General features: G+C 51.1%; 1 protein-coding gene across 2 annotated transcripts; it reads right to left on the reverse strand.

The window, feature by feature from the left end:
* Positions 1-2,574: 2,574 nt before the first annotated feature.
* Positions 2,575-27,985, reverse strand: CSNK2A2 (casein kinase 2 alpha 2). 2 transcript variants are annotated; one of them, XM_030469667.1, is made up of 12 exons: positions 27,562-27,985; positions 27,217-27,328; positions 16,105-16,206; positions 15,240-15,290; positions 9,004-9,063; positions 6,808-6,891; positions 5,839-5,949; positions 5,529-5,630; positions 5,107-5,207; positions 4,285-4,433; positions 4,001-4,094; positions 2,575-2,882 (listed from the first exon to the last, which is right to left on the reverse strand). In XM_030469667.1, exons 1-11 carry the CDS (start codon positions 27,663-27,665, stop codon positions 4,018-4,020), a joined length of 1,053 nt encoding a protein of 350 aa, XP_030325527.1. In that variant the 5' UTR covers positions 27,666-27,985; the 3' UTR covers positions 2,575-2,882; positions 4,001-4,017. The 2 variants fall into 2 exon arrangements, with proteins under 2 accessions (XP_030325527.1, XP_030325526.1); XM_030469666.1 differs by having other exon boundaries at positions 2,575-4,094.
* Between the last annotated feature and the right edge of the window lie 6 nt (positions 27,986-27,991).

The following is a 27,991-nucleotide window of genomic DNA, read 5'->3' on the forward strand; positions in this document are numbered from 1 at the left end:
AAGAGTTGGGAGTCACTGGAGTGCAGAGCCATGCCCAGGCTCCATGGGCTGGGTAAAGCAGGCACCAGCATTAGCACTCAGGCACCTCCAGAAGAGTGTGGCGGCCTAAGGAGTGACACCCCAAAGGTGGCAAGTGGCTCCTTTGCCCATGGTAATCTTGTGTACGACTAGTTCCTCCTGCTCTCCTCAGCCAACCTGTCCTAGCAGGTCCCAGCATTCCCAAGTGTGGCTGGTCCTGCCTCACAGCTCCCGCCCCACTGAATACTCCTCCTCGTGCTTCTTTTAAAACTTTTATTTCGCAACATAGAATTCTTTTAATTATAATCTATGGGGGTGTCCATCATGACATTACAGCCTCTGCTACCTCTGTGCCCTGCCAGGGACAGGCGTGAGCTGGCTGACCATGGCCCACCAGAGATTTAGGGGAACAGCGAGAATGGAGGAAGGAACAATCAACCAACAACTGCTTTGCACACCCCACCCTTCATTCACATTTCCATGTTTTCTGGGTCAGAAGAGCTCAACAAGGAATCAGAGGCAGAAGAACCTCTCACATTGAAGGGACGGGCTGCAGTCAGAGGCGGGTGCCCGCTCTCAGCCCTGCCCGCACTGCAGAATCTGCCTGCCATCACTCTACACAAGCCAACAGGACCTTTGGTTTGGTTCTCATTGTGCTATGGAAAATCGGGAGCAACAGCAGCAGACCTGAGGAGAGACAGGAGGAGGGAAGTGTGAGCACCTGGGATACCACCACTCGACGTAACCCCTGCGGCACTGGGGGACGAGGAGATGGCTGGGCACGCTGCCCACATCCTGCCACCAAGCCACCCCCTGCATGTCCCTCACAGGATCCTCAGGTGCTTTGGAAGGGATGGGAGGAGAGATGGGAAGGCAGGGCCCAACAAGGTGAGGGGAGACATGGTCCAGCAAAGTAGCACTTTCACAGGCAGCCAGTCACCTTTTTCTCTCCAACTTCCTGAGCTGTCTCCCTCCACTGCCACGACCATCTCCTCTAGTCCCACTAAAAGCTCCCATCGTGCCATAGCACACTTGCAAGAGGCACAGACAAGCTGGGGAAGTTGCTTCCTGCATCTTCCTCCCACCGCTTCTCTCAGTGCCTGCCATGGGTCTGGTTTTGAGCCTTTCCTCCTACAAGGCACTTGGCCAAAACTCCGCTCTACCAGTTGAAAAGGCAGCCCATGCACCAGGACTCTCCCAGCTTTCTCCAGGAGAATACACGTTCCAGGAGAAGACACGTTGCCCAGTCTCCTGAGGATGTGGCATGGTCTTCTCTGGTTCTGGGCTGTCCTACAGGCAGGATGACACTGTGCTGAGGTCCAGAGGACAGCACAGTTTCCTGCCCCAAGTGCTGGGTGTGGAAAGAAACCGGCCTGAGCTGCAGCCAAGCATCCACACTGCCCTTGGGGTCAGGAGACCCCACAACCCTCCTTGGCTCCAGGCTACCCCTGCTCAGCTCCTGCGTCTCCCTCCAGGATGAATCTGTTGCGGCTCATCCTATCCTAGAGCCGAAGCAGGATATGAAGAGATAAACGACAGGTTGATCCAGCCTCTCTGGTTACTGCAACCAGGGAAAGCCATTTATCCATTCCACTGCCTGTGAAGAGCATCTCTCTTCCTCTGCTTGAGGGCACCAGGGAAGATTTGCTGACTCAGGATTACAGAACTGAGACTTCCTGCAGCACCACCGTGAAATTCCACCATCAGGTGTGGACACTGTCAAGCACTTGTATACAACGATCAACATCTCTTTTGTGTTGGCCCTCTTCAGAAGCTGGGAATGCCAACACAAAAGAGCTGGAAAACCGGCAAGCTTCTCTCACAGCAACTTGGACAGAGCTTGAGAAATACCTGATGCTGCCTCTACTCAATGGAGCAATTCAATACACATTTAAAATCAGCTCAGAAGTTGATGTTAAAACCCCAAACCAACCCCGCTGGCATTAGCACAGCTTAAGGGCACCCCCACGCCCTCAGGCCAGGCAGCCTGTAAGGGCAGCAGATGGAAGGACAGGGCTGGAAACACCAAAGCCTTCAGCAGCATCTGCAGGAAAATTCATGTCAGTGAGTGTCCTGTGGGATGGCAGCACCAGAGCTGCTCCTCAGCCCAGACACTGACAACTGACTGAGCTCCTGACCAGGTCACAGCCTGGATGGGAGGAAAGAAGAGCTCCTTCTGGCTCAGCACATCTTCAGGAAGAGCCATTCTCCCAGGCTGAGAGGAGACAAGTGTGAGGGTCTGCACATGGAGAGTTCCCAACTTCCAGCCACATGTCAGTGACTGACCAGCCACAGAACAGAGGCAGAGACCAGGACCTTGGGCACCAGCTGCTTGAGCCCAATGTACCAAAGAGCTGACTCCAAACCCTTGCACCTCCTCTGCGTCTCCATGCAAGGAGAGACAACCTGACAGCATGAAGAACTGCAACCAAAGACTAAGTGATCCCAAAATACTCAGATGAGAGGGGCTAGAAGAGCCAACCTGCCCTCCTCAAGGAGGCCATGCCTTCAGCTCTCACTCCTTCTGGCTATCCCATAGACTGGACACTGCAGACATTCAGACGTATAGATATTTATTGGTTTCAGTGAATTATACAAATGGATTGACCTGCTATCGATGCCAATAGAACTTTATTGGAATATGGAATGTAAACAGATGTTTCAAATAGAAACATTGCAACCTTATAAAAAAATCAACTCTTTCGACAATGCTGCAGAAGGAAATTCTGTGTTTAGGTGCTGGTGGGAAAACACTATCTCCAGCTTCTAGGTTTGAGTGTCACCAGAACCACTTGATGAAGTCACACACAGAAGAAGTAGAGGAGGCAACTGTGAACTGTGGGGCTATAAAGCCATCGAGGGATCTGATGAAAGAATCCACAAGATGAACTCCCCACCCCCTACAACAGGATTGGCACCCCAGAATTCAACAAATGGCTGGCTTGGTTAAAACACGAGGTGGGATCCCAAGTCCTGGATCAGTAGCTGCACAAGCCCCTCCCCAACAGACCACGCTGCTGCTTGCTGATCCTTCCCCCCTCCCTGTGCTCTCCTCCCTGGCCTCCTCTTCACTCCTCCATCCTGCGGTGCTGGATTGAACTGCTCCAGAGCTGTGCTCTGGCACAAGTCTGCGTCTGGCACGAATTCTCATGGGAGCCACGTCATGAGGTACGTGGCTGCACACCTAGCACAAGAAATTTTGCAACACTGACTTTCCTGAGCTCAGTGGGAAAGTCTGGACAGTCCTTCCCCTCTCCTGCCTCAAGGGCAGCCCTCACATTCTCGTTTCCAAAGCAGGTCTATTGAGTTTCTTCTTAAAGAAAGCCTTTGTCAAACATACTTGGAGGGGGAATCTCACCTCTCGCCAGCAACTTGGATCAGTGCCTTCATTTTAATGCTCCAAACCAATCCTGAGATGCTGCTGGGTTTGTGGGGCTGTTTTTTGTTGAATCTCCCCCCAGCTGCCCCGGTATTCGCAATTGAAACTGGAATTCAAGGGCCAAATTCAAGCCCAGAGTGAGCAGTAGGACTTGGACCTCCAAACAAGAGTTGTACCTGCTGACCCCCAGCCTGAATTTGGTTCATCCAGTCTACAAGTCAGAAAGGCATGTTGAGAAAGAGGCATGCTAAGGGCTGATGGTGGAAAGACCAATTTATCCCCACCAGCATGGTGGGGAAGGCTGGACTGAGAAGGAGGAGAAGGATCCACAGAGATGTGAACCAGAATCAGTTGTGTTGAGCCCTGGGGATATCACTACATGTTTAGCTCTTGCAAGACCATCTGCCCAGAGCTTTGGTACCACAGAGTTAGAGTTACATTAGCCACAACCACCAGATAGGAACTGAGGTTTATGACCCCCCGCACCAGGTTAGATTTCTGCCAAGTATGTAGGGGAGGGGAAGGAGGGGGGGGGTCCTTGGTTCTTTTCCCTTCACTGTGTGACCGAAGGTTTTGCTTTTATTTGTAAACATCTTGAATTACCCGTTGTTTTCCAGACTTCATCGTGCTGTTGTCAGGCCACTGGAGAGCACAGCGTTTTCTGAGCTGGGCTGGGACTGCTCCTTCGCCACTGGATCTGCAGGAGATCAGGACCGGGCAGGAAGGGGAAACAGCATTTAGTAAAGCAGAAGCTCCACACTGGCAAACCCTTCCAGAGAAACTGCTCTCAAAACCCACAGAGCTGCCAAGGCTTTCACAGAGTGGGGAGCTGGAATTTGCCCCACAGAGATGGAGACCCCTCTCCATCTCAGCTTCCCCACACTCACAGAAATAGGGGTGTTCCATCGCCTCCTTGGCTGTCAGCCTCTGTTGATGGTCATATCTCAGGAGCTTGTCCAGGAGGTCTAGAACTTCAGGACTGACCAGGTGTCTGTTCTCACTGTGGATGAAGTTCTCCCAGCGCTTCCGGGAATGCCTGCAAAAGGACCAGCAGTCACTGCCCAGCTCCCACCAGCATAGCCCTGCCACCACTATCCACCTCCGAGAAGACTCTGCTACAGCTCTTCCCGGCACAAGCTACTGCTCAGCAAGCATGTGCCAAAGGGGGAGAACCCTCTTCTTTAGGTACACCATCATGTGGATGTCCTACACCTGGGAAACCCAGGTGTAGCACATGTACCCAGTGTTGCACGTTCCCTTCTGTCTACAGGGCCTAAACAACAGTATGCAGCAGGCAGGGTGACACCATTGGGACCAGAAGTGCTCTGCTCGCCAGCCAGCCTGTTGGGAGCTGTCCTTACTATGCTATACCCACCTTTTGTCCTCTTCAGAAACCTCAGCTGGGAGATGTTTAGCCCCTCAGCCTGCGCTCAACCCCAGCGTCCACATCTCCACTTCTAGGATGTCAATGAGCAGGAGATGGGAGAAACAGGGGATGGCTCATGGATCATAGGAGAGGCAAAAGCAAAAAGTCTGTATTTCAGTGACCTTCTAAGATGACATAAGCAGCCAGACAGAGGCCTGCAAGCAGCACTGTGACCCTGAAGATCAAAACAGGCCTTTGCTGAGAGTCCTTCAAGGGGATGGACATCAGTTTATTTCTCTCTGTGTTACAAAGAAAAAAGGCAGCATTTCACTTCTCCACTTACTGGCCCAGGATATCATTGAAGTGCGGGTCCAGTTCTATGTGGTACTTCTTGAGATACCCATACAGCTCATCTGTGCCCAGGACCTTTGCAATGCGAACCAGCTGGAACAAAAGGTATGGTGAGAGGCAGCAGGACAGGCCACCACTCTTCTGCAGAGGCAGAGCCACCCAAATCTAAGGAGCTCTCCCTCTGGAAACATCCCAGATGGAAGGAATATCTGCCCTGAAACTTGTTTTTGCAACATGTGCAGAAAACAAGTCTCCTTCAGAAGCCAGTGAAGCACAATCCCAGATGGCTTAACTAAGCATGTAGCAACATCCTCCCAGCCTGGTGGTCTGATCCCCAGAACCTCCCCACTGTACACACAGAGATGAGGTGGTGACAAACATCTCATGGAATAAGCCACGTAGCAAAGTCTTTACTTGGTCATAATTGTCCTGGCCGTGGAAGAAAGGCTCCTTTCGGAAGATCATGCTTGCCAGCATACAACCTAAACTCCACATGTCTAAGCTGTAGTCATACATCTGAGGGGAAAAAAGAAGCTGTCAGAAGAGGCATGCTCACCACAGCCCGGTTCCCCAGCTGCACAGGCAACCTTGGCCTTTTCACTTCACAGCCAGCCTCTTTCCAACTCAGGCAATGCCCTGGCAGGCACAACCAGACACCCCAAAGGTGGCCAAAGTGCAGCCACACATGGTATCACTGGCTAGCAAGGAGGAGGCAGACTCTTACTTGGTAGTCCACAAGCAGCTCTGGTCCTTTGAAGTACCTAGAGGCCACGCGGACATTGTATTCCTGAGCTGGGTGGTAGAATTCGGCCAAACCCCAGTCTATGAGCCGCAGCTGAACATGCAATAAAGAGACACAGAGTCAGGAGCCCTAGGACGAGCCAGTTAGGTGAAGCCACACTGGCCAACCCTCTCAAAGCTGTGATGCTTGTGTGGAGCCGGGGATGCAGGCAGGTGCTCTGAGGACGGGAGAGCTCAGCAGACCTCTGGTCAGGCTCTTCCCCCTCTCACCAGCTGCTGGGGCAAAGCCCCGGTTTGAGAGCTCCTCTGCTTGAGTCCAAGCACACTGGTACTGCTAGGCAACTGGGTCCTCACCAGCACCACCAGCCACAGCGGACAAGGAACAGGCAAAAGCCAGGTGTCTTGTCCTGCTGTTTAGAGGGGCTGGCCCAAAGGCAGTGTTCATCCTAACTAGGGGCTGAAAGCAAGAAACAAGGTAGGAGGGGGGCCCACCAAGCCAGACCATATCCTTCACATTACTGAAGGACAGCAGGTCTAGGAAGAGATTTCCCCCTCATAAATCTCACCTTGCCTGTACAGCCACCACAGTACTACAGGAGGAACTTACGTTCCCTAGGGAAAAACATTCACATGTATTTCAGACAAGGCCACCCTCCTTCTGCCCAGGGTCTCTGCAGCCTCCCCAGCTGGAGATTGATGGCCCAGACCTGTTCCTCTCAGCAAAGAAACCCAGAGTGCTTGGCTGGGGTGAAGAGCAACCTCTAAGCTATGGGCTCCCACTGTGGTGCTCCCTGGTGGGACTTAGGCCATCTCCTGATGCCGGCACAGTGGAGGGAGCCAGTAAAGAAAGGTTAAAGGGGTAAGTCCAGCTGCTCAGGCTATGGGTACAGACGTGGCAGAGTTTCCAGTTTCCCTGGAAACCCCCTGCTTGTAAGCCCTGGTGCCACAGTACCTTTTTCTGTTGGTGGTCTATCATGACGTTGTGGGGTTTGACGTCCCTGTGCATGATCCCCATGCTGTGACAGTAATCCAGGGCCTGGCAGACACAAGCACATACATCAGACAAGTCTCTAACCACAGGCTCAGCAGCAGAACAGTCAGTTCTCAGCCAGGAGCACAACCGCTCCATGCACAGCAAGTGCTGCAACCCTCACATGAGAAACTGGCTTCTTCGCCTCTTACACTATACGTGAGGAATTGACAAGCTGTCAACAAGACTATTGATCTTGTGTCCTACTGCAGTCCCAGCTCCTGGAACTGTGTTCCTTGCACTGTCTTTGAAGAACATGATACAGAGAGGCATCCCAGTGCTCCAGCCTGGGAGCCTTGTGCTTCCTAGGTCCCGCTCTATTCCCCAGAAACGGATGATTCTTACATTCATAGACTTTTATGGCCTTCAAGTGCTGCTTTCCACTTGTTCGCCAAAACACACTTAAGCTAGAAAGTCAGCTCTGCCCTGCTCCTTTAAGCCAAACTTGCACTTAAAAAAGGCAAGCAACGGCAGGTGAGGGCAAGTGAAGCTGCCTAAAGCTTGAAGGCAGGAGCACACATGAGCTCTCCAGCTCCATGACCTTGCACCATTCACCCCCCTGCAGCTGTTCCATTGAGCAAAGGGGTGAGAATGTTGTTTTCCCATCTCCAAGGGGAAGGGACACCCATCCATCAACATCTATCAGATGCTCTGAGATCTCCAGCAGCACAGAAGGAGGGTACAGCCTGCAGTCATTCAATATCCAAGTCATCAGTGCCAGGGACATAACACTGTCCTTGGGCGCCAGCTGCAGCAGGAAGCAGAGGAGGCAGCAGCTTCCACAACAGCAAGGCCTCAGGGATATCCCTGCACGGACATGTGGCCTCACAGCCAACAGGAGTCACAGCAAATGGCAGTTCTGGGATCTCCAGTACAGGAAATTCATAACAGGTTTGACAAACTGCTTCTGGGCAAGCTGTTCTAGTGTCTTGCTTGTCTCAGGGCTGGATCATCTAAACCTCGCGACCCTTCCCGCTCTAATACGTGGCTGCCCTCCGTGGGAAGGTCTTTCCCTCGCAGAAAGGTGCAGCAAGCTTAGGCGTGCAGAGAAGAAAGCCTTCCTCAAGGCCACTAGGTCTATCGCAGGAAATCTACAGTCATCAAGCCCCAGAGCACAAAGGGCTTTCCCTAGCCTGTCCTACACATTTCCAGAGGCAGGGGGCCTGCAAAATGCCGGCCTGAAGTCCCGAGGCGCTGCTGGGACCTGACACAGCCCAGCTGCTTCTCCAGCAGGTCAGCACAGAACAGCCCTTGGATCAGCCAAAATCTGTAAGCTCTGTCTATGTCCTGCTACCTCCCATGGCCTGTGGCAGCAGACCCCAGAGGGGCACTGATGCAGCAGATCTCAGGTCTGCCATGTGGCCCCGTGAGCATTTCCACGGGGAGGTGCAAACCAGGCTAGTCAAGAGGAAGTATTAAGGGCAGTCCTTGCCTTTTGTCAGAGGGGCAAGGAAAGCTTTGGCTGGGAGCTCTCAAAGAAAAATACCAGTGTTATACCAAACATAACAGCTAGCACAACCATGAATGCATTCATGGGGTTCTGTGACCACAACACAGAAGTGTCTTGAAGTGTCCTAGATCCCCTACCCAGCGACACAGGGGTCTAAGGACCAAGTGGGCAGAAGTCACTTTCTATTTGAATACTGCAGCAGAAGCAGAAGGAAGGGATTGCCTGGAGCTGTCAATCCCTTTCTTCTGCTCTTCCGAGCAAGCTCAAGTCCCCAGTTCCCAAGCCCTGCAAACACCTCCCAGTGCTTGCACTGGGTCTGGCTGGAAGTGAGTTGATTGTCTTCACAACAGCCCAATGGTGCTAGAGACACAGGGCCCAAGCACAGCCCTACCTGGTATCTAATAATCACAAATGTTTCACAGGGAAAGAAGAGACCCCAGAGAATCGGACACTTTTGGAAGTGGCCAAAGGTTCCCAGCTTGGCTGTAATACCTCACAGCAACAAGCCAGACAACCAGATATCTTCCCAAACCTTCCCAGGTTATGAGACATGGATTCTGCATTGAACATAAGAGGTAAATGCTTAGTAGCAGTGCCCCATGAGCCCTGCTACTGCCTCTCTCATTCCTGGTGTCCCTATCCAGACTGCCACACACATTGCCACTCACCTTCAGCAGCTCATACATATAAAACCGAATATCATAGTCTGTCAGGATCTGGTACAGTTGCTGAAACAGATTTGGGGAGGGAGGAAGAAAAAAAAAGAAACAAAAATGAATACTTGAGATTAATAAATACAAGAGATTTGGGTTAGTTTTATGTCCTGCACCCCACCTGCCTCCAATCACTGACCCCATTCCAGATCCCTTGTGAGTGCTGCAGCTCCCAAGGGCTTGTCCTTGGTCTCAGAACCACCAGGGCTACCCACTAGGGAATCCAAACAGGATGTGGGAGCTCCTGTGAAATACTAAGAGGATCATTCAGCCCTGACACGACTTCTTTCGAGCAGGAGACTGGCAGGCTGCCTGTCCAAGGAGGAAAGAGCAAGCCCTTCAGAGCACGCTGGGTTGGCACAGATGATCTCAACCCTCAGTTCACATGCAAAGTCACCATGGTGTCTTGGTGACATCAGTAACTCCATTCAGAGAAGGCAGGTTGGAAACACATGGGCAAGGTTTCCACATGCTCAAGGTGGGGCAGGGAGAGGAAAACGTTAACCTAAAGGAGCATGGGGTGGGGAAGTACAAAGGGTAGAGGCAGCCTCAGAGGCTCCCCTCTATCCCAGGATAAAGGCTAATGCAACTTAACAGCACAGAAATGCTTGTGGGACCAAGGAGAGCTCAGCTTGGGGTCTCAGGGAAGCACCTGCTGCCAGCACATGTTTGCCACCCTCCTCTGCTCTGTGTCCTTCTGCAGCTACTCCTACGCTTTAACCTGTATCGTGTCACCAGCACCACCACTGGAGACCTCATCACCCTGCTGCTCCCACACCCAGTAACAACTGGCTCCAGGTTTGCCATCTGCTCTGTCACTGGCAGCAGTGCCAGCCTGACCCCTGGACTGTGCTCTCACGCAGGCAGGGCAAGGCAAGACGCCAGCGCAGGGCAAGGAAGGACAGTCACAGGGCTGCAGCAGCACCAGACCTCTTTGCCCTTCCTAAGAGACAAGGATCATCCCACAGCTTCAGTCAAATCACTGACTGCACAGGAGCCAGCCAGCCATCATGGCACCACTTGGCAGCTTCAGGAAAAATCCCAGAGCAAGAGATTGAAATTTACATTCCAAGAAAGCGCCTCTGGCCCTGGATCCTCTCCAGGCACATCCTGAGATCCTCAGGATCCTGCCTAACTTAGGGCTAGCTCCAAACAGCCCCACCACTCGCAATGTTGCTCTGGGAAATCATCTGGCAATATACAAGTGTCACTTACACCCACAGAGCTTTACCAGCCTCCACGACACGATCATCCCTCATGAGCTGGGATGATCCTAATGCTTCCAAGCAACCCACTGAAGCAAGTGAGCAGGGAGCAAAACTGATATAGCCACAAGCTACACCAGGGATAGATTTCCTGACCTGGTTGTGCATGGCTGTGGTGCATGACCCAGGGCCAGCAGAGGACAACTGAGCCTTTCCAGGACTTTGTTTAAATGGCTTCCTTAGGTAACAAACACTATGGGGGGACAGATGCTTAAAACATGTTCAACTTCACCTGGCAACACCAATGCACCTGAGGAGGGAGTAGGGCTGAAGAGGCAGTGGCAGAAGAAGGCCAGACCCCGTTTTCCCCATTCCCTGGCTCCTCTGCCTGTTGCTGCCTGTAAGCAGGGAAGGATGGAAGGGAGCTCACCGATGCCTTTCTTCCCAGGCCCACGATGTTGTCACTTCTCCAACTCACAGCGTTCAGCAGAGGCAGCTGTTAGGCAATCAGCTTTAAACAGACCTCCCTGGAAGAGCTGCCTGTGAAACCCAGCAGCTCTGACCTGCGCACTGCGCAGGCGGTGTGATTAGTGGCAAACAGGCTCTGCCTGCTGCAGGGAACAGCCCTGAACGCACAAAGCTCTGAAGGACAGAGTCAAGGTTTCCAGGTTTCCACTGCAAGTAGATCCCACACAACAGCTGCCCCAAGGCTTTGACAGTGGGCTCCAAATCCCCTTTGCTCAGCCTAGCAGGACAGGGCAGATGCCTCCTTCACAGACACATCCCCTGCTCTGCTCTTACAGCTGGCTCTTCAGAGTAAAACTATCAGAAACATCACTGTGGACATCACTCAGACCCAGCTCAAACATCTGGCCAGGTAGATGCCAGCACTCAGTATCACACACGGCATCGGGAGGTGTGGGCTGGTCTCCTTTCTCCATACAGAGTAGGAGGAAAGGCTAAACTCACCCATAGGCAGCCTCTACTCTCCAGCTTTCAGTGATATTTTGGCACACATCACATAAATAATTGCAGACTGATGCCAATGGTGCCTGAGAAGGCAGAGACACAATTCCCCTCCCTGTGAGGCTGCCAGAAGTTAAACCTTTATTGTCTGTGAGTGAGCAAACAGCTGGCTATGTGCAGGGAGCAGCATCTGCAAAGCAACAGGGTGGCTACAAGGAGCTGTCAGAGAGAGATACTGCTTTGGGATCCCAAAGCATCCCAGCCACAGCAGATACCCAAAGGAGGAGAAACTCTCATACTTCTGCATCACCTATGCAGGGCAACTCTTTTTGAACTAACCTTGGATGTACAGGGGTAAAGCACGCGCTTCCCTCAGAGGAATTTGGCATGATAATTTCCTGAGGCGCAGTCAATGTGGAAGATTTGACTCAAAAACCTGCTGTCCTCACAACTCCCCCAGGCTGAACATCCTGAAACAACCTTTCATCACTCACCTTTTTTGCCCATCTCCTCTTCTTCAGCTGCAAACCTGCTAGCATGTTTTAAGACCAAAACAGCAAACCCAACCAAAACTGCTCCTGAAGACCTGGTTCTGCTCCCTTCTTTCCCAAGGGAATTGCCTCTTTGGGGCAATGGAAGGTGCAGTACCAGGTATGCTCACAGACTACACAAAACATGAGAGCTGGTGGTGGTTGAAGAACAGGCATCTCATTGCTAGTTTTAAACCAATTAGCAAAAGACATTTAATTTCACTGATGGTTACTCAATTGACTGCCTGGTCCTGCAGTGCAGCTCTCATTGAAAGCAGATGACTGTGGGACAGCATGAGTGCTACCAGATGACAGGTAATAGAGCAGGTTTGAAGAGAACCACGAGCCCTGTACACAAGCTGCCATCCTCATGCAGGAGCATATACACTTAGTGTAGTTCCAACTCCTCATCCCTGCAAGTACAGAGCCATCACTTTCAGACAGGACCCAGCCACGCAACTTAAGAAAATGTAATCAGCTCTGAGGAGGTATCTCATAAGTCTGCTGTTTATACTGCCATTTAAAAATAGCCAAACCATGTGTAATACAAGCTGGTGCTTCTGATCCAGAACCATCCACAGCCATGGCTTAGGGCCCACAGAACTGCAGCTTCTGCCCATGCACAGACAGCTAAGGAAACCCAGCAGCTGTTGTCCTGAGTGCCCAGACATGAACAATGTCCTGCCATTTGAATGGGCAAAGAGGTGAAGGTATTACCACAGAATCATAGAATGGTTTGAGTTGAAAACCCCAAGTTAAGATCATGCAGTTCCAACCCCACTGCCATGGGAAGGGATGCCTCACACCGGACCATGTCGCCCAAGGCTCTGTCCAACCTGGCCTTGAACACTGCCAGGGATCGGGCATTTACCAGTAAGCGAAAAATAGTAACATTGAAGGAAAGAAACTGCTGGACAGGAGACAACTGAGGAGACATCCAAGCTGGTAGAGCAACTACTGGCAACAGGACAGAGAAAAACACAATCTTGTAAAGCAGTCAGCAACCTGCTGTACACAAGCTGCCCTGAGAACCCCCTCACGCACCCTGAAGGGGATCTGCCAGTGAGATGCATGGTACTCATCAGTACTGCTGAATCCAGAAGTCAGTGCAGAGATGGGCAGATTATCAGCAGCCACCTCAGAAGAGAGGAGAGGTCCCTGTTGCCAGAATTAGCTGATGTGGCACTTAACTCGAGCAGAATTTGGCTGCTCAGGTTGATCAGGACTGTGGAGCCGCATGCTTTCCAGATGCTTCATGTATAGAGGTATAGCACAAGCGAAGACCTCCAGCACAACTCCTCTCATCTACTCAATGCACTTTCTACTTGGCAAGAGCACTTCAGAGCACGAGAAAAGACAGCTTGGGCACCTCTATGGAAGCTATCCACAGGTAACCCTAAGCAGCAGCCACTCTGTAATCTGCCAGTTAGCTGTAGCCCCAAGAACCTACCCAAAAGAGGCAGTAGAGCTCATGGGAGCGTAGCTCCAATAACCCACACACCCCATACATAGCTAGTGAAATTGAGAATACAAATAAGCTCTGAGCATGAACAGCCATACTGTCTGCCCTGGGGGATGTGCCTGCATTCCCAAGACAAATTATTCCTGCTTTGTACCAATCAGCATCAAAAGCATCAGTACTTTCTGTCTTGGACTTGCATAGCTGTGAATGTGGACCTCCTTGAGGAGCGAGGCTCTCTCCTAGAAGCCCAGAACAGATCTGCTGCAAACTCATAGAGCTGTTTCTAATGCAACAGCCAGAGCAGAGCACTGTTACTTCTGCTGAGGCCACACCAGTGGTGCCTTACTGACTGCAACAGTGCCTGTGACAGCTCTCAGCATGGCTGCGACAGCTGAACGACCATGGACACCCAGCCCTGCATTTTGCAGTTCAGAGTCCCTCTTGGCCATCAGCCTCAAGTTACTATTTACCACTCCACTTTGTGAACATATTTCAGTTACTGGGTGACATCTTTGATGATAATTTCTTCCTCTAAGGACGTGACAGAGTGATGTAATCACATTTTGACTAGGAGACACGCAAAGCACTCCTCAGCAAGGTGTGCCGCTGCCCTAGCAACCTGTTTATCTCAAGCCATGTGTTTGAAATAAAAATACATACATTTTTAAACAGAAAGTTAAATTATGAACAGTCCCTGAGTTGCCAGAAGCACAGGGACGTGTTCCCAACATACATGCTGCACTGGAACAGCCCAGCTGATGTCAGTGAAGCCCAGGCAAAACAAACCTGCTTTAATCAACCCTGAAAATCACCACGGAGCACTCTCCTCATGGCTGTTTATTTGGTGGAGGCAACATTCATCTCCCTGCCTAAAGCTGTCAGGGCCGATGCTTCTGCAGTAAGTCTCTACATGAGATTAAGCAGCACTGAGACTACCACAGTCAGCATAGCTGCAGCTCTGGCTATGTGCAGGGTCCCACCCAGCAGGACCAGCTCACCAGCCCAACCCCAGAGGGACAGCAGAGACATGTGCTGCCTTGCAGTGTGCAGGGCTGCAGGTGAGATGGTCCATGGGCCAGCTGCCTTCTTTCCACCAACACCAAGCCAAGGTCCTTCTCTGAGTGTTTGGTCTATCTGCTGAAGCTGCATCCTACAAGGCATGTACCTACAGAATGCTTTGGCACAGGCAGGAAGCAAAAAACACCATCCCATAACATGGGATGAAAGAGATCTCTGAACAGTGGATGGAACAGGAAGGGAAGACTGCTGGCTTTCTAATGGCAACTGCTCAATTAATTCTCCACCACTGACTTAATGACTAAAAGATTCACATGGGGAAAGCAAAGATACCATTAAAATAGGTGTAGCTGATAATAAGGTACTCTTTTTGTGGTTCAGCTCACTGCTGCCAGCCAGAAGCATTTCAGTCACACAGGCAGTGGTAGCTGCACTCAGAGAGAAGGACCGACTTCATTTTGGGAAGGAGGAATACCCCTTGGAACTCCCCAGAAATCAGAAGAGCCATGGCATATGCCACAGGCTCAGGCAAGCAGAAAAGCTCTTAAGATGTATTAAAGACTGCTCGGTCCGCTACTACCAGACCCACAAGCAGTGGGAGATGTCCTCACCAGCCTCTGCACCTACAGTCCCCAGGTCTGAAGGATTCCAGCACAAACTGTTGTCTCCTGCTCCATCAATTGCACTGCTGTAAACAGAGCAGCACAGGGATTAACTTGGGCTGCATATATAGCACAGCAGTAATTACTAAATTGAGAGGGGAGTAAGAATATCTAACCTGTTGAACTTACTGCTCCAAGTTGAGAGGAGATTCAGCACACAAGCATTTTATTCCTTCTCATCTAGAGCCTGTTTACAGGTTTCTGATTTACAGGGAGAAAGGAAGGTAAAGCTGACATAGGTGAAAACTCCAAACTCCCCTCACAGTTGTCAAGGAATAACTGGCAGCCCAAGATCACAGCACTCAAGAGAAATGGGAAGCCTCCGCTCTGCACACCCAGGCAGACTCACCTTAAAATCTGTGTTATTGATGTACTCAAACACCAGAGCAGGGGTCTTTGACTGCAAGAGAGAGAGAGTCATGGTTTAAAACACCCTCTTGACCTTCCTTTGCTCCAAGAGACCGAAGGAAACTTTTGCTTCCTGCCCAACCCTCACTGCAGAGAGTAGGATGGAAGCAGGACAGTGAGAAAAACACAGCCCTGCTCCTGGAGCAGGCAGAGGCAAGATCCACTGAGACACCCCACACCAATCACAAACATGACATTTTGGCCAGTGCTGCTCTTCCTCCTGCCCCAGAGAGAGACAGCACCAGACAAGGCAAAGTGTGTTGCAGGCCACCACAAAAGGCTGGTCAGCCAGGACTGTCAATGCTACAGCAGCATCATTTCCTCTCCATGGCTGCCAGCAGGCTGGAGTCACAGACCTCAGCCAGCTGCTACTCAGATAAACTTCCCAGGAATAGGGTAATTGTGGCAATGCAGACAAAGGATATGACTCTAGTCACTGGGCAGGACAGCAACCAGAAGGATGAAAAGTGCCTAATATCCAATAGCCCGAGGAGACTCTTATGTTCCAGATGCCAGACAGAAGCTGGAAGGCCACAGGCTCTGCTTTCTTACAGAACATTTGTAGGGCTACAAAACTTCTCCCCTCATGGAAAACTCACAGAAGGGGTTTAAAAGAGTCTGGGGAACATGAAGAGGAATATGAGCCCATCCAAACCAACCCACCTCAGGAGACCCTGATGAGCTGGACAGCGCTCACCTCCAGCTGCACAAAGGCACAGGCAGCATCTAACCCGAGCTGAGAGCAGGAGCCGAGGGGCAGCTCCTCAGGCCTGCAGCTGGTGGGAAGGCAACAAACGGGTACGTACCACTGGATCCTTGACAGTGTCAACCAGATTAATGATGTTGGTGCCACCACGTAGATTCTCCAGAATCTTAACCTCGCGCTTTATCTTCTTTTTCTTCACTGGCTTAAATAGACAAAAGAAATTAGAAGTGAGAGTTCTTTCAGAAATTAACATAGATTTCTGCCGCTGTTTTTGACCTCCTCATATCACCTCCCCTCCTCTCTTTGCTCCTATGCTCCTCAGGGAACATCTTTAGCATGAACTAGACTTCCCTCTCATCAGGGGAAGCTTTCCATTCATCAGGGGAAAATCAAACCACTCTAGACAAACATAATTGTGACTCCAGTAACTGTGGTTAAAAGTATCCTAGACTCCTCTGTGGAAATCTCAGCACACTCATTCTGTGTTGTGCATCTAGAGCTATAGGACAAGCACGGTGGACCTCGTATCTCAGCTATTGTTTACCAGCACAAACCAGTTTCTTACTCTTTAATACCAAACTATTTTCCAACAATTTCTTTAATCCAATGGAACGACAACCTGAGAGTCTCCAACACCAGGACCTATGGTAAGTTCAGACACTGCTATACCTAACTATGTGCAACCACCCCAAGAGCATACACCCAACTGCATAGCATGCCACAGCATCCATATACCAGGATTAGTTTCAAACCCTACAGACATTTGAAACAGTTTTGACTCCTCAAATCTGCACAGACCCAGGAACTCCCTTTACTAAGTTAACTTCTTTCTGACCATCACCCTGCACAGAGTGACAAAGACCAGCTGCTCCCAAGGCAGGGCATCCACTCCTAGGACAGCTCTAGCTCTGTGCCTGCTTGGAAGGAAAGGCAGCTTAAAGCAGCTAGGATGTGAGTCTTGGTTAGTGACTGGTGTGGGCATCACTGGTTGCGAGTCACTGGGTCTAGCAGCCCTTCACTGCAGAGCTGGAACTTCCCCTCCTGCATCACTGCTACCACTGCAGATCCATCCTGCAGGGACTGGAAAAGCCATTGCTCTATCTCTGAGGTTTGCTGATGAAAACCTTCCTCTCCACACATTTTGATTTCTAAAATATTCACCATCCAGCATGGAGTCTGCTGTGCAAGGAGGGGAGTAACAGGGAACACCAAAGAGGCACGAGGCACCTTACTAAAGTGACATACATTATCAGACGTGTCTATATGAAGGACAAGGAACCACAAGAGCAAAACAGCTTGTGCTCACCACCTCACGTCTGCTGCAGCCTCCCACTTCAATGAGGGGGGCAGAGTGCATTGGGGCAACTCACAGTCCTGTCACAGGCAAATCCAAGGCAATCCCTGGTTTCAGACCCCTCACAGGAATGTATAAGCAGATGGGAGAAGGAACAGAAGCTTTTTATATAGTGGGAAATATGGTGTTTCTCTAAGTGATAAAATATGCTGTCTTTCTAGGCTCTTTCAGGTGGCTGAAACCTTCAGATTTGAATGCTGCCCTTCTCCTCTTCCAAGTTAAAAGGCATGAGCTAGACTTTCAAGCCAAAAGATGAGAATCTCAGCCTGAAGCAAAGCGCCAAAAATAACACCAATGCTGGCACAGGGAGCATCAGCACCTCATAAAGCCGCTCTGGAAAATGGCAGGAAGGCCACCAGCTGTCAGCCAGAGCTGGGGTGACACAGGGCACGGTGTGCTGGGGAGGGGGTGACCAACAGCCCAGGGCAGGACCTAGACATGGCTGGAGCTGGTGAGAGAACAGGCACACAGGGAGAAGCAGCCAGAGCAGGGGAACAGAAACCAGAAGTGAGAAGACAAGGGGAATGGCTTTAACCTGACAGAGGGGAGACTGAGATGAGCTCTTAGGAAGAAGTTCTTCCCTGTAAGAGTGCTGAGGCCCTGGCACAGGGTGCCCAGAGAAGCTGTGGCTGCCCCATCCCTGGCAGTGTTCAAGGCCAGGTGGACACAGGGGCTTGGAGCAACCTGCTGTAGTGGGAGGTGTCCCTGCCTGTGGCAGAGGGTTGGAACTGGATGAGCTTTAAGGTCCCTTCCAACCCGAACCATTTTTTGATTCTAGGATTTCTGAACCCAAAAGGAAGATGCTTAATTAGGGGCTAATTTCATTTATGCCAGCACAGGGACAGACACCACCCTTGCATCGCCCACATGCACTGATCTTACCAGAAGGCCAAGATGGAATTAGAGAATGTAATTCAGTTACTCTGCTCGTCCAGCAAGGCAGATGCACACACAAGCTGTTTTCCAAGGAACTTCAAAGAGGGAAATGGAGCCACTGCTGTCCTGAAGGCACTCACCGAATGGCCCGGCTATCAACAGACGTGCCTCACAGCCTCTCTGCTGCGATACCAGCACTAGATCAGGAGCTGAAACTGCCTAGGACAGCCAGGAGGACCCAAAGCCCGCACTGAAATACCTTCTCCTTTGTACGTCAGTTATTTCAAGGGCCTTTTGCATCAGCTAGTAAGGGAGGATATCCCTCTGAGAGTTCCTTTTCTCCTTCCACAGCAACCACCACTCCCACTGGGGCAGAAGATGCTGTCTTCCAGTACTTCCCCATGTTTCCACCTTTTTCAGGACAGGAAAACGATGCCCTACATGATCTCCTACCAGAAACCTACCACTACCCACAACACACTTATTAAAAGACTCAAGGAGACAGAATCAACACCTTTTGGAAAAAAGGAGAGAAGAAAGTTGGTCTTTTTTCCAATGAAACGCCTGCAGATCATACCCAACATCGAGGGAAAACACTCCAGCAAACATTGTCTCAGCCAGAAGGCAAGTTCAAAGCTGCTCGCTGTTTGCACGTTTTCCTGCTAGCTCCAGTAGCACAGAGCTCAGGCTGAGTTGTCTGCACAAGGCTACAGTGCCTCCATGGCTGGTGTGAGCCCTGGGCAGAGTGGGAGCATGGGAAGCCCTGCTCAGGGCAGGGGGAAGCAGTGCACCCTCACGGAGCTCTCCCTGTCTGCAGACAGCACTCAGGATGAGGTGTTCTGCCACTAGGTAAATAGGGATGAGGTGGGGACAGATAAATGCCATGGGCTGAAGCAATGTCAGCTGAGAGGAAAAGCTACTGCCTGGAAGTTTCCTCAGGGAGCAATGCAGGGGAATGGAGGATTTCACCAGTTTAGATCTGCAGCAGAACACAGTGGTGCCTGCTGGCCTCCCTCTGCCCCAGCTTTCACCCCCCCTACCAAGCCACAGGCCATCTCCTACCTACATGTTGTCCTGCCATTGCTCCAGCCACAACTGCAAACGCTGTCTACTACCCAAAACCACAACACTGGGGTTCGGTTTTTGCCTGGCAACTGATTCCAAGGCCAAGCTCTTGCATCTAACAAGTCAAACACCACTCCAGCACACAGCCAGTACTGCACTGGAGCTAACTGTTCACAACCAGAGAAACTCTGCAAAGTCCCCTCCTGTCCCCAGACCTCAGCACTGCAGAAGCCACAGGCGATCAGCAGCGTATCCACCAAGCCCCAGGATTAAGCCTGCGTTGCTACAACTGTCTCCCAGTCACCCGATCTGTCTCTCCAAGGATGTTGACTCCAAACACACATGGATTAAATGTGAACTGAAGCTATTATGGCCTCCAACCATCTGCCTCTCCCAGCAGGGATAGCTTCTAGAACACCAGCCCTTGCAGCCAGAGTATTTTTAACAGTACTCATTTAAGGCTATTTTATTAAACCAGGCTATGAACAGCAGCGTTTCAGGTTGTGTTTCACACACAGTTCAGTCCCCCTGCCCTGGGAGGAGGATTTCCAGCAGAGGAATGGAGCAGGCACCTAGACAAAATAAACTGCTCCTGAGTTTATTTGCCTGTTTGCAAAGCAACATTTTACACCGGTGCAGACTCCAACTCCATCTATTCCCATGGCAGAGGCATTTCAAAGCTTTTCTCCACGCTGGGATTCTCCAGTGACCAGTATGAGACAAACCCTCATTGCAGCCCTTCCCTCTGAGACAGGCTTCAGCAGAGTCCCTCTGCTCCATGCAAACACCTATTTCCATGAAATCTGTAGAAACTTGACAGCCTGGAGACTTCTGTCACATTTGGTTGAAATTGGTCAACCAGTGCAAAAACTACTAAGGGGGGAGGAGGGGGAGAAAAGCTGACAGACAGCAGGATTGCATAAGGCTTGTTTCCATAGGAAACCAGGCTAAAAGACATATCTCAGTTTAACTGTGTCTACACTGGAAGGGGTTTAATTACTTCAACTGCAGCAATACCCTTAGAACAACATCACTGTCTAGCACAAGCCAGTTTCCCAGGAAATTGCTTCCTTCCTCAGGCAAACTGGAAGTGAGGTGGCTGTGGATAGTGAAGACAAACATGCAACTCATGGCTGTCCACTGTGCAAACAGACAAGGTGACTTCCAGCCACAGGAGGATGGTCTCTGCTGGACCCAGCAGCTCTCACTCAACTGTCCCCTGCCAGCCACCCTTTGCCGCACGTTTCCTACTGTACCAGCCCAAAGAATCCCATGCGGGGGCCTCGATCCACTAGAAAGTCAGGCACAGGAGGCAGCAACAGTGGCCAGCGCTATCCCAGCTGCCTTTGACCAAACCTTGGGAAGCACCATGCAATGCCATCCCTCTGCAGAAAATGCAGAAAATGGAGTAAGTAATTGCTATGTAGTCAGGTAGATGCAAAAGAAAACACCTCTCTCCGGCTCAGAAATCAGATCCCAGGTCATTTTCCATGAGATCATGTAAACTTGTAAGCAGGGAAGGAGTCCAGCTGCAGCAAACACCAGCTGGGAGAATTAACATTGTTTGCTAAAATAAACCTTTAAATACAAGGCTGCAACCATCACTTCCTGTCTCCAAGTAATAAATAGCTGCCCAGTTAATCGTCTTTTTCACTTGGTTTCTAAAGCAGAGGGAGTACACTCTTCCATCAAATGCTTCAGTTCCAGCCTTCCCCAGAGTTTCCAAACTGAGAGAGAAAAGTAGTGACCAGGAAGACCTGTGAAATACGAGTTAAATCCAAAGCATAAAAATCATTTTACATTAGCCAAAGGCACAGCTGAGGAGCACACTGCTCTGAAGGAGTCACCGAGGGCACTGGGTTCTGCCCAGCAGGTGCTCTAAAAAAGAACTGGGGTTAGCACAGCAGGGAAGAAGGTTTAGCAGCCTAAAGATAAAAATCCACCACAAACTAAAGTCGTTTATTCCACCACCCCATAAAGAAAAAGATCTATTTGCTCATCAAACCTGAATAGCCCAGAAACACCACGATGCTTCCAGTGAATGAGCAGGGAAATCTCGACACACCATGTCCAGGAACAGCAAAAGGCTGGAGCAGCATCCTTATGACAGGATTTAAACATTTAAAAACTGGCACTAGAAGCTCATTTGTCTCTAGCGAGTATTATCGAAAGGATCACAATAATCGGCCTATAAAGCCTGATGCCAATTGCTCAATAGGAAAATTGGCTTCAGAGCACCAGTGTTTCTTTTGAGAACCATCAGCTGGGAAACCAAATAACTGTAGTCAGAAGAGCTACAAAACAAGGAGCCTACTTGTGTTAATACTCTGTCAGTTGTTTGCTTCTTACAACTTCCATTATGGGAACTCAAACTTGCCCAAGCTGCTCTTGAATTTTAGAAAAGGGAAGGGGGGAACCTACCCTGAAACTACTAAAGCACTTCTGATTTTTATTTAAGTTTGGTAAACTACACCAGCACGTGTTTTGAGGGCAGCATCATTCTTTCCTTCAGAATGCCTTTCCTTCCCCCATACAACACCCCAAAATAGCCCTCTTGGGCTTCAGGGCTGCCCATAATGCATCAAAACTTCCGCAGTCAGATAAAAGGGTGCACAGGACCAAGCCCCAATTCCCACTACCAACATTACGAGGGATGAGAATCATTCATGCGGGCTCTGCCCTAGGCCACTGTGAACAGCCACAGCACTGCAGCTCACCAGTCTCTTGGTGGTAGACCACCACCATGAGAGTTACCAGCTGCATCTCCAAGCCTCTGCGAGACACCCAGTACCATCTCAGTCAGTGTCAGCTCCAAACAAGGCTGGACTCCAGCAGCCAACTGTGCAAAGGCCACTGTGGGCAACTGCTGTTTAAAATTGAAGAGCTGTCTACCCATCTCTCTTGGCAGAAGGGCTCATTTCAAGACTGCCAGAGGAGGAAGTGAGCCAGGGAGAGTGGATTCAGTGCATGCAAATGCAGGAGGAGCAAGAGACCCACAGCTAGAGCAGGAGCAGGCATAGAACGGCTTTGGCGGAAGGAAGGTCGCCGATGAAGTCAACAGCTCCAGCCTGAGGGACCAACACCATCCAATCCTATTTCCCAGTGCAATCCCTTCTGCACACCAGCACGGGAGTCATTTCAACCCCCATCTAGAACATGCTGATGTCTGTGGGCCCTAAAGCTTCTAGAGACAGAATATAATTTACCAGAGCCATAGGGCTATCTCCCCCAAACAATTCTCTAGCTGTTGTTCTAGAACAACAATTTGAACTCAGCACTGGAAGGATCTTGCAGCAGTGCCTGGTATGAGCAGCAGCTCTGGAGGGTTCACAGAGCCCAGAAAGGGGGAACAGGGGAAAACCAAAGCCAAACAAACAAGAATGCACTTGTGAAACCACGTACATGGTTGAAAGTTCCAGCTCGTGGACTCAGCACAGAGGGACAAAAGCCACCAAAGGAGAAAGGGGCCATTTCATCATGCTGCAGAACCTCCATTTCACTGATCCCTCTCCTTGTAATTGCATTCTTGCCCTAAGCTCTGCCTGGGTGTTGTGCCTATGCAGATAGTAACGATACAAGTAGGCAAAACAGTCTCTGTATGTGATGGGTTTAACACTTTGACACACGTGTGCATCAGGAAAGCAGGAGGACTCCTGCACAGAGCTGACAATATGGATGCTGTCACCTCCGCCTTGAGCGGATACTCAGATCCCAGAATCAAGAGAATTGTTTAGGTTGGAAAACACCTTTAAGATCATCAAGTCCAACCACTAACCCAGCACTGCCAAGGCCACCACTAATCCATGTCCCTAAGTGGGACTTCTACACGTTTTTCTAAAGATGGTGCTATTCGGTACAAGAACAATGTGAAGGATGCCGAGGTACAGCTGAAGCTCACCAACAGCCACAGCTGTAGGTAACTTTAACGCAGTGTTCTCACCACAGAGAATCACCCACAAAAGCTGCAAGCAGTGTGGAAAGTTTATCTTTGGCCTTTAGAGTGTCAACTTGCAGCACTGATCATATCCCCCAAGAACACTGTTACTCCAGAATAGAGGATTCCCCTTTAAGGCACATGAGAAGACACTCTGGAGCTGCATTAGCAGAAAAGCAAAATGAGAAGTTCATCGAAGAGATAGCCCAAAAGTCGTAGACTGACCTCAGCAGTCCACCAAAACTCTAAATCTGTGTGGCTGGATATAAGTGAGATACCTGCTAAAGCACTAAACCTGCTTTAGCAGGAGGTTGGACTAGATGATCTTCAGAGGTCCCTTCCAACCACAACCATTCTGTGACTGATTATAGATGATACATGACTCACTGGAAACAAAGATGACTTGAACCTCCTTTGTACATGCCGAGGAACATCAGACCTCATCCTGGGAGCCAAATCTTAGCATCAAATTTAAGCTAGACACAAAAGCACGTACAGGACATGTTCACACATTCCCTCTTCCTGGCTTGGCCCACCCCCAAGCATGCAGGAAGCATGCCCACAGCTGAACCCAGACCAGCCTGATCAAAAAGCCCACAAGGGCCTCCTACATCAGGCAGGGACCGGGGGAGCACTGCTGCTGGATAATACTGCCTATGAGGGGTAAGAAGGCCTGTACAGTGCAGATTCCTCCACCACCTCCCAAGATAAGTTCAGCCCCACAGCTTTTTTGGATGAATCTTTACTCCCCAAACAAGTTGCAAAGGCGGGGAGCTACTCTCTGCCTCACTTCTCAAGACCAAAGCTTTTTGGAGGACACTTGGCAGGGGGTGTCTCTGTGGCAAAGCAGGGCTCCTGCCTTGTTGCTTTGCATTCACTGTCCTACACGGTATATCCTGATGTGCTGCTGCAGTGGGGTGAGAAGCAACCTGCATGCTTGGTTTGCCTTCTTTTAAAAGGGCTGCAAAATTTTCCTGGAAAAAAAGTGACACCAGGAGCACCATATATGCAAAGAAAGGCCCATGAAGTGGTAATTTTAGTGTCATCTACATGATCTTCATTGTGCTCCTTTGCTGACACATGTTTATGACCACAACTAGCTGCACAAGCATATCCCATTTTCCTGCAGAATTAGGCCTGATCCTGCACTTGAGGTAGCAGAACTCAAAGGCAATGTGGGGTACTGGCCAGGGAAATGGGCAAGCCCAAAAGGCCTGAGGCACTGCGATACCAATCAGAGCCATTAGCTCCCTGTGCTTGTCCAATGCTGAAGTCTTCATAGGGCCCTTAAACAAACAGGGTAAGTGGCTGGCAGAAGAGGAAGAGTTATCTCCTTCATGCAGCACTAGACTGTTGTAGTCTCAGCTTTGCTGATGCTAAGGGACTTGCCCAAAGTCACACAGGAAATCTCTGTGGCTCAGTTCTGCCTCAGAGAAAGATGATAAAATTTCCTGACCTCTCTGGAGGATGGTACAAGATGTTCAGGTAGCACAACAACAAAGAAGGGGGGAAAAAGCAGGGGAAGTACTTGTTACATGCTAACTTGAGCTTGGCAAGGATAAGCTGCTTCAAAGAGCAAGGCTGGCAAGAGACACCAGTCACCTCCCATGAGGAACAGACATTAAAACAGTGACTCTTGCTAAAAATCACTCAACATAGATTGTTCTCTCAAAAAACTTAAAGGAGCAGCTTGTACTAGACAGTTGCATCTATCGCCCAGCAACACTATTCCCCTTTGCCTCTGCCCTAGAGCCACACAAAACTCCAAAGACTTTTGGTTGCACTTCCCACCTCAGAGGATCCAGCCTGAATTAGGAGGAAGAGAGATCCAGCCTCTTTGCTAAGGCTCCACTGCAGATACAAGCAATTACATTCACAATCACGTTTGAGTCTAGCTGCAGGAAACCAGAGGCGCTTTCCACAGATCAGAGCAATGTTACTGCCGCACTCCACAGGCTTTTGTAACGTACACACCATAGCGCTCCGAAACTCACTTTTCACTGACCCACTTTCCACTGAGAAGGAAGTTCATCCTATTTATCTGGACTTTCTGCTTTTCCTTGCTCACTCTCAGGAATGCTGTCTGCATGTTAATGCGAGCGAGGGGAGCCAGGGGAACTGTTGGCAACACCATCCACTTCAGATCTGGGACAATCCAGTCCGCTGCTTGCAGGATATTAAGACTACACATTCAGGCCCCAAGGAGAAGGAGCACCCAGCCACCCTCAGATGACTCTTGCCAGCTGACTCAGTCCAACGCCGAAGAGCTCTCTAGACATGATGGAGTTCAGCTGCTGCAGGGAGAGGAGCATTGCTCTACTGGAGGCTCTTCAGGCTAGGAAGATGCAAGGAGGAAGATTCCTGACAACTTTCCCTGCAGTCTCTTCCCAGCCTTGTGATGCCCTTCTACACGGGACAAGACCTAGGATCTCAACAAACCACAGCAATCCTGAAGAGACCACCAGGGGCTCCGGAGCAACATGCAGAAGAGCAGTTTCCTCAGCCTAGCCACAAGCCATCTTGCCATAAAACCCAGCTCTGCACTACCTCTGACTACTCTCTCATAGCAGAAACTCATGGCTGCCCCTACTTTAAACAAACAAAGAAATTAACCCTCAAGCCACACAAAGCATGCAAAGGAGGGGGAGGCCCCAACAGCATGCTAGAGGAACTCAGCTCAGCAAGGAGATGCGAGCCTCATCACTCTGGCCTGATGTCAGGCTTAGCCACAGGGCCTCTTCCAAAAAGCTCACCTGGCCATCACCTTGACCACCATCACCAAGCCAGAGCAGGAGTGTGTGCAGCTCCTCCCAAAGGCAGACAGGAAGTCACACCTTGCCTATGAGTGGTGGCTGCACAGCCCGTGACAAGGTCTCTGAGAAGCCAAGGAAGATCCCGAGGAAGCAGGCACTGTGAGTGAGTGGGGTATCAGCAGAGACAGGCAGCCACCTTATTTGGTGGATCTAGCAAGTGCCTTAAGGCTACAGACCTGCAGAGCTGTGCGTCGCAGGTAGCTGCTAGTCTTGGTGGCTGCAAGGGCAGGTTAAGCTCAGCACTTCTTGCACACTGCGGATCAACATGTGCCCAAATTCTTAGTACACCCATGGTCAGGCACCAGCTCCCATGTGCTCTTGGGGAACAAGTGACAGCCACAAGTGTCAGCCAAGCCAGAACCAAAAGCATCTCCACTCTAACCTTTCATTTCTGTGTCTTTTTTAACACCCTTGTCCATCCCCAGATCATCAACACAGACTGCTGCTAGGACAGTTACCGCAGCTCGCTGTGAGCCTGCTGCTTCAGGTAAGGCATGCCCTGCAGTGGCTGAGCCATACATTCAGCCAGTGCAAACTACAACCTGTTACTGCTGCATGAAGGTCGTCACAGCCCGATACACCAGAACACAGGTCACTGACGCTGCCAAACTTAACATGGCCTCTTTTAGTCTCCTCAAGCATCCATGGCGGTTTTGGCCTGTCTGGTGAAGTTCTTTTCCACGTCAGATCCTCCAAAGAACTCTACATTGCCTGCTTTTTTGGCTGCTGAGCATCCCACATACTGGCTCTGAAAAGGCCCCATACCAGCTGCCTAGAGGTTAACAGAAGGAATTCCCGCTCCACGTTTCACATTCCTGTTGACACGGCAGTCCCTGGGCTGTTTTAGACTGGCATTGCCAGACACAGTTTACCAAACACAGGCAGCACTTGCAATGCTGTTCAAATGCCAGGACTCTCAGCTCTCCTCCTCCAGAGGAGCTCTCAGCCCAGAGCTATGCTGGACAAGAGAGGTGAACACACCTAAACATCACTACAGCACGCGGGACACCAAACCCACTTCCAAACCCACCATCCCAATGCCCTTAATGTGAAAACAAGAGGTTTGCCATGAAGGAAGAAACCCAGCAGTCCTGTGGCCCTGCCAACCCTGCTCCTCTCCCCTTCGCTTCCAGCCACCTTTAGCCCCTACACCACCAACGGGACACTCACCTTGAGGATCTTCACGACGACCCTCTCGTTGTTGGTGATGTTGATGGCCTCAAAAACCTCACTGTACTTGCCTCGCCCGAGCTTGCGAACCAGCTGGTAGTCGTCCTGATTGCTGCGGGCACCAAGAGGAGAGAGGAAGGGACCGATAACTGACAGGGCAGAAGGCCGGGGCGGGGGGAGCTCTCCCGGCTCCCCCCTCAGCCGCCCGCAGCCCCCCGGGGACACCCCAAAACGGTGGGGAGGTGGATCGGTCTCGGAACCCTCCCGGTGGGCTGAGGCCCGCAGGAGGATGCGGGGCCGCCGGGGAAAGGGATGAGGGAAAGGGGTCCCCGCAGGGCGCTTTACCCCCAGCTCGGGACGTGCGCCTCGTAGTCCCAGTACTCGCGGCTCCTCAGGCTGTTCACCTCGGCGTACACCCGCGCCCGGCTGCCGGCGGCCGGGCCGGGCATGGCGGCGCCGGGCGGCGGTCGCAGGAGGAGGAGGAGGGCGCGGGGCCGGCGCGGGAGGCCGGCGAGGCGGGGCGCGGCGCGCAGGAGGGCGGCGGCGGGCGGCAACAAGGCCAGGCCGGAGCGGGGCCGCACGGCGCGGGGCGGGCCCGGCCCGGGGTCGGCGGGCGCGGGGCCCGCACGGAGCGTGCCGACGCCCGGGCCCGCTGCCGGCGGCTGCAGCCTGGGCCGGCCCCGAGCGCCGCGAGGCCAACCCGGAAAACGCGCCTTCGAGAGAGGCGTCTGCACAACCGCCCGCCGCGCAGCGCCCCCCGGCGGCGCGGAGGTCC

Source organism: Strigops habroptila, chromosome Z, assembly GCF_004027225.2.
Source record: "Strigops habroptila isolate Jane chromosome Z, bStrHab1.2.pri, whole genome shotgun sequence".
Classification (NCBI taxonomy): domain Eukaryota; kingdom Metazoa; phylum Chordata; class Aves; order Psittaciformes; family Psittacidae; genus Strigops; species Strigops habroptila.

Excerpts from the sequence above, each read along its gene's own strand:
- CSNK2A2 (XM_030469667.1), bottom strand. The coding sequence starts at position 27,665 with ATGCCCGGCCCGGCCGCCGGCAGCCGGGCGCGGGTGTACGCCGAGGTG. Across the intron at positions 5,950-6,807 it reads TAGACCACCAACAGAAAAAG|CTGCGGCTCATAGACTGGGG; the intron begins GTACTGTGGCAC and ends TTGCATGTTCAG. Across the intron at positions 4,434-5,106 it reads TTCAATGATATCCTGGGCCA|GCATTCCCGGAAGCGCTGGG; the intron begins GTAAGTGGAGAA and ends GTCCTTTTGCAG.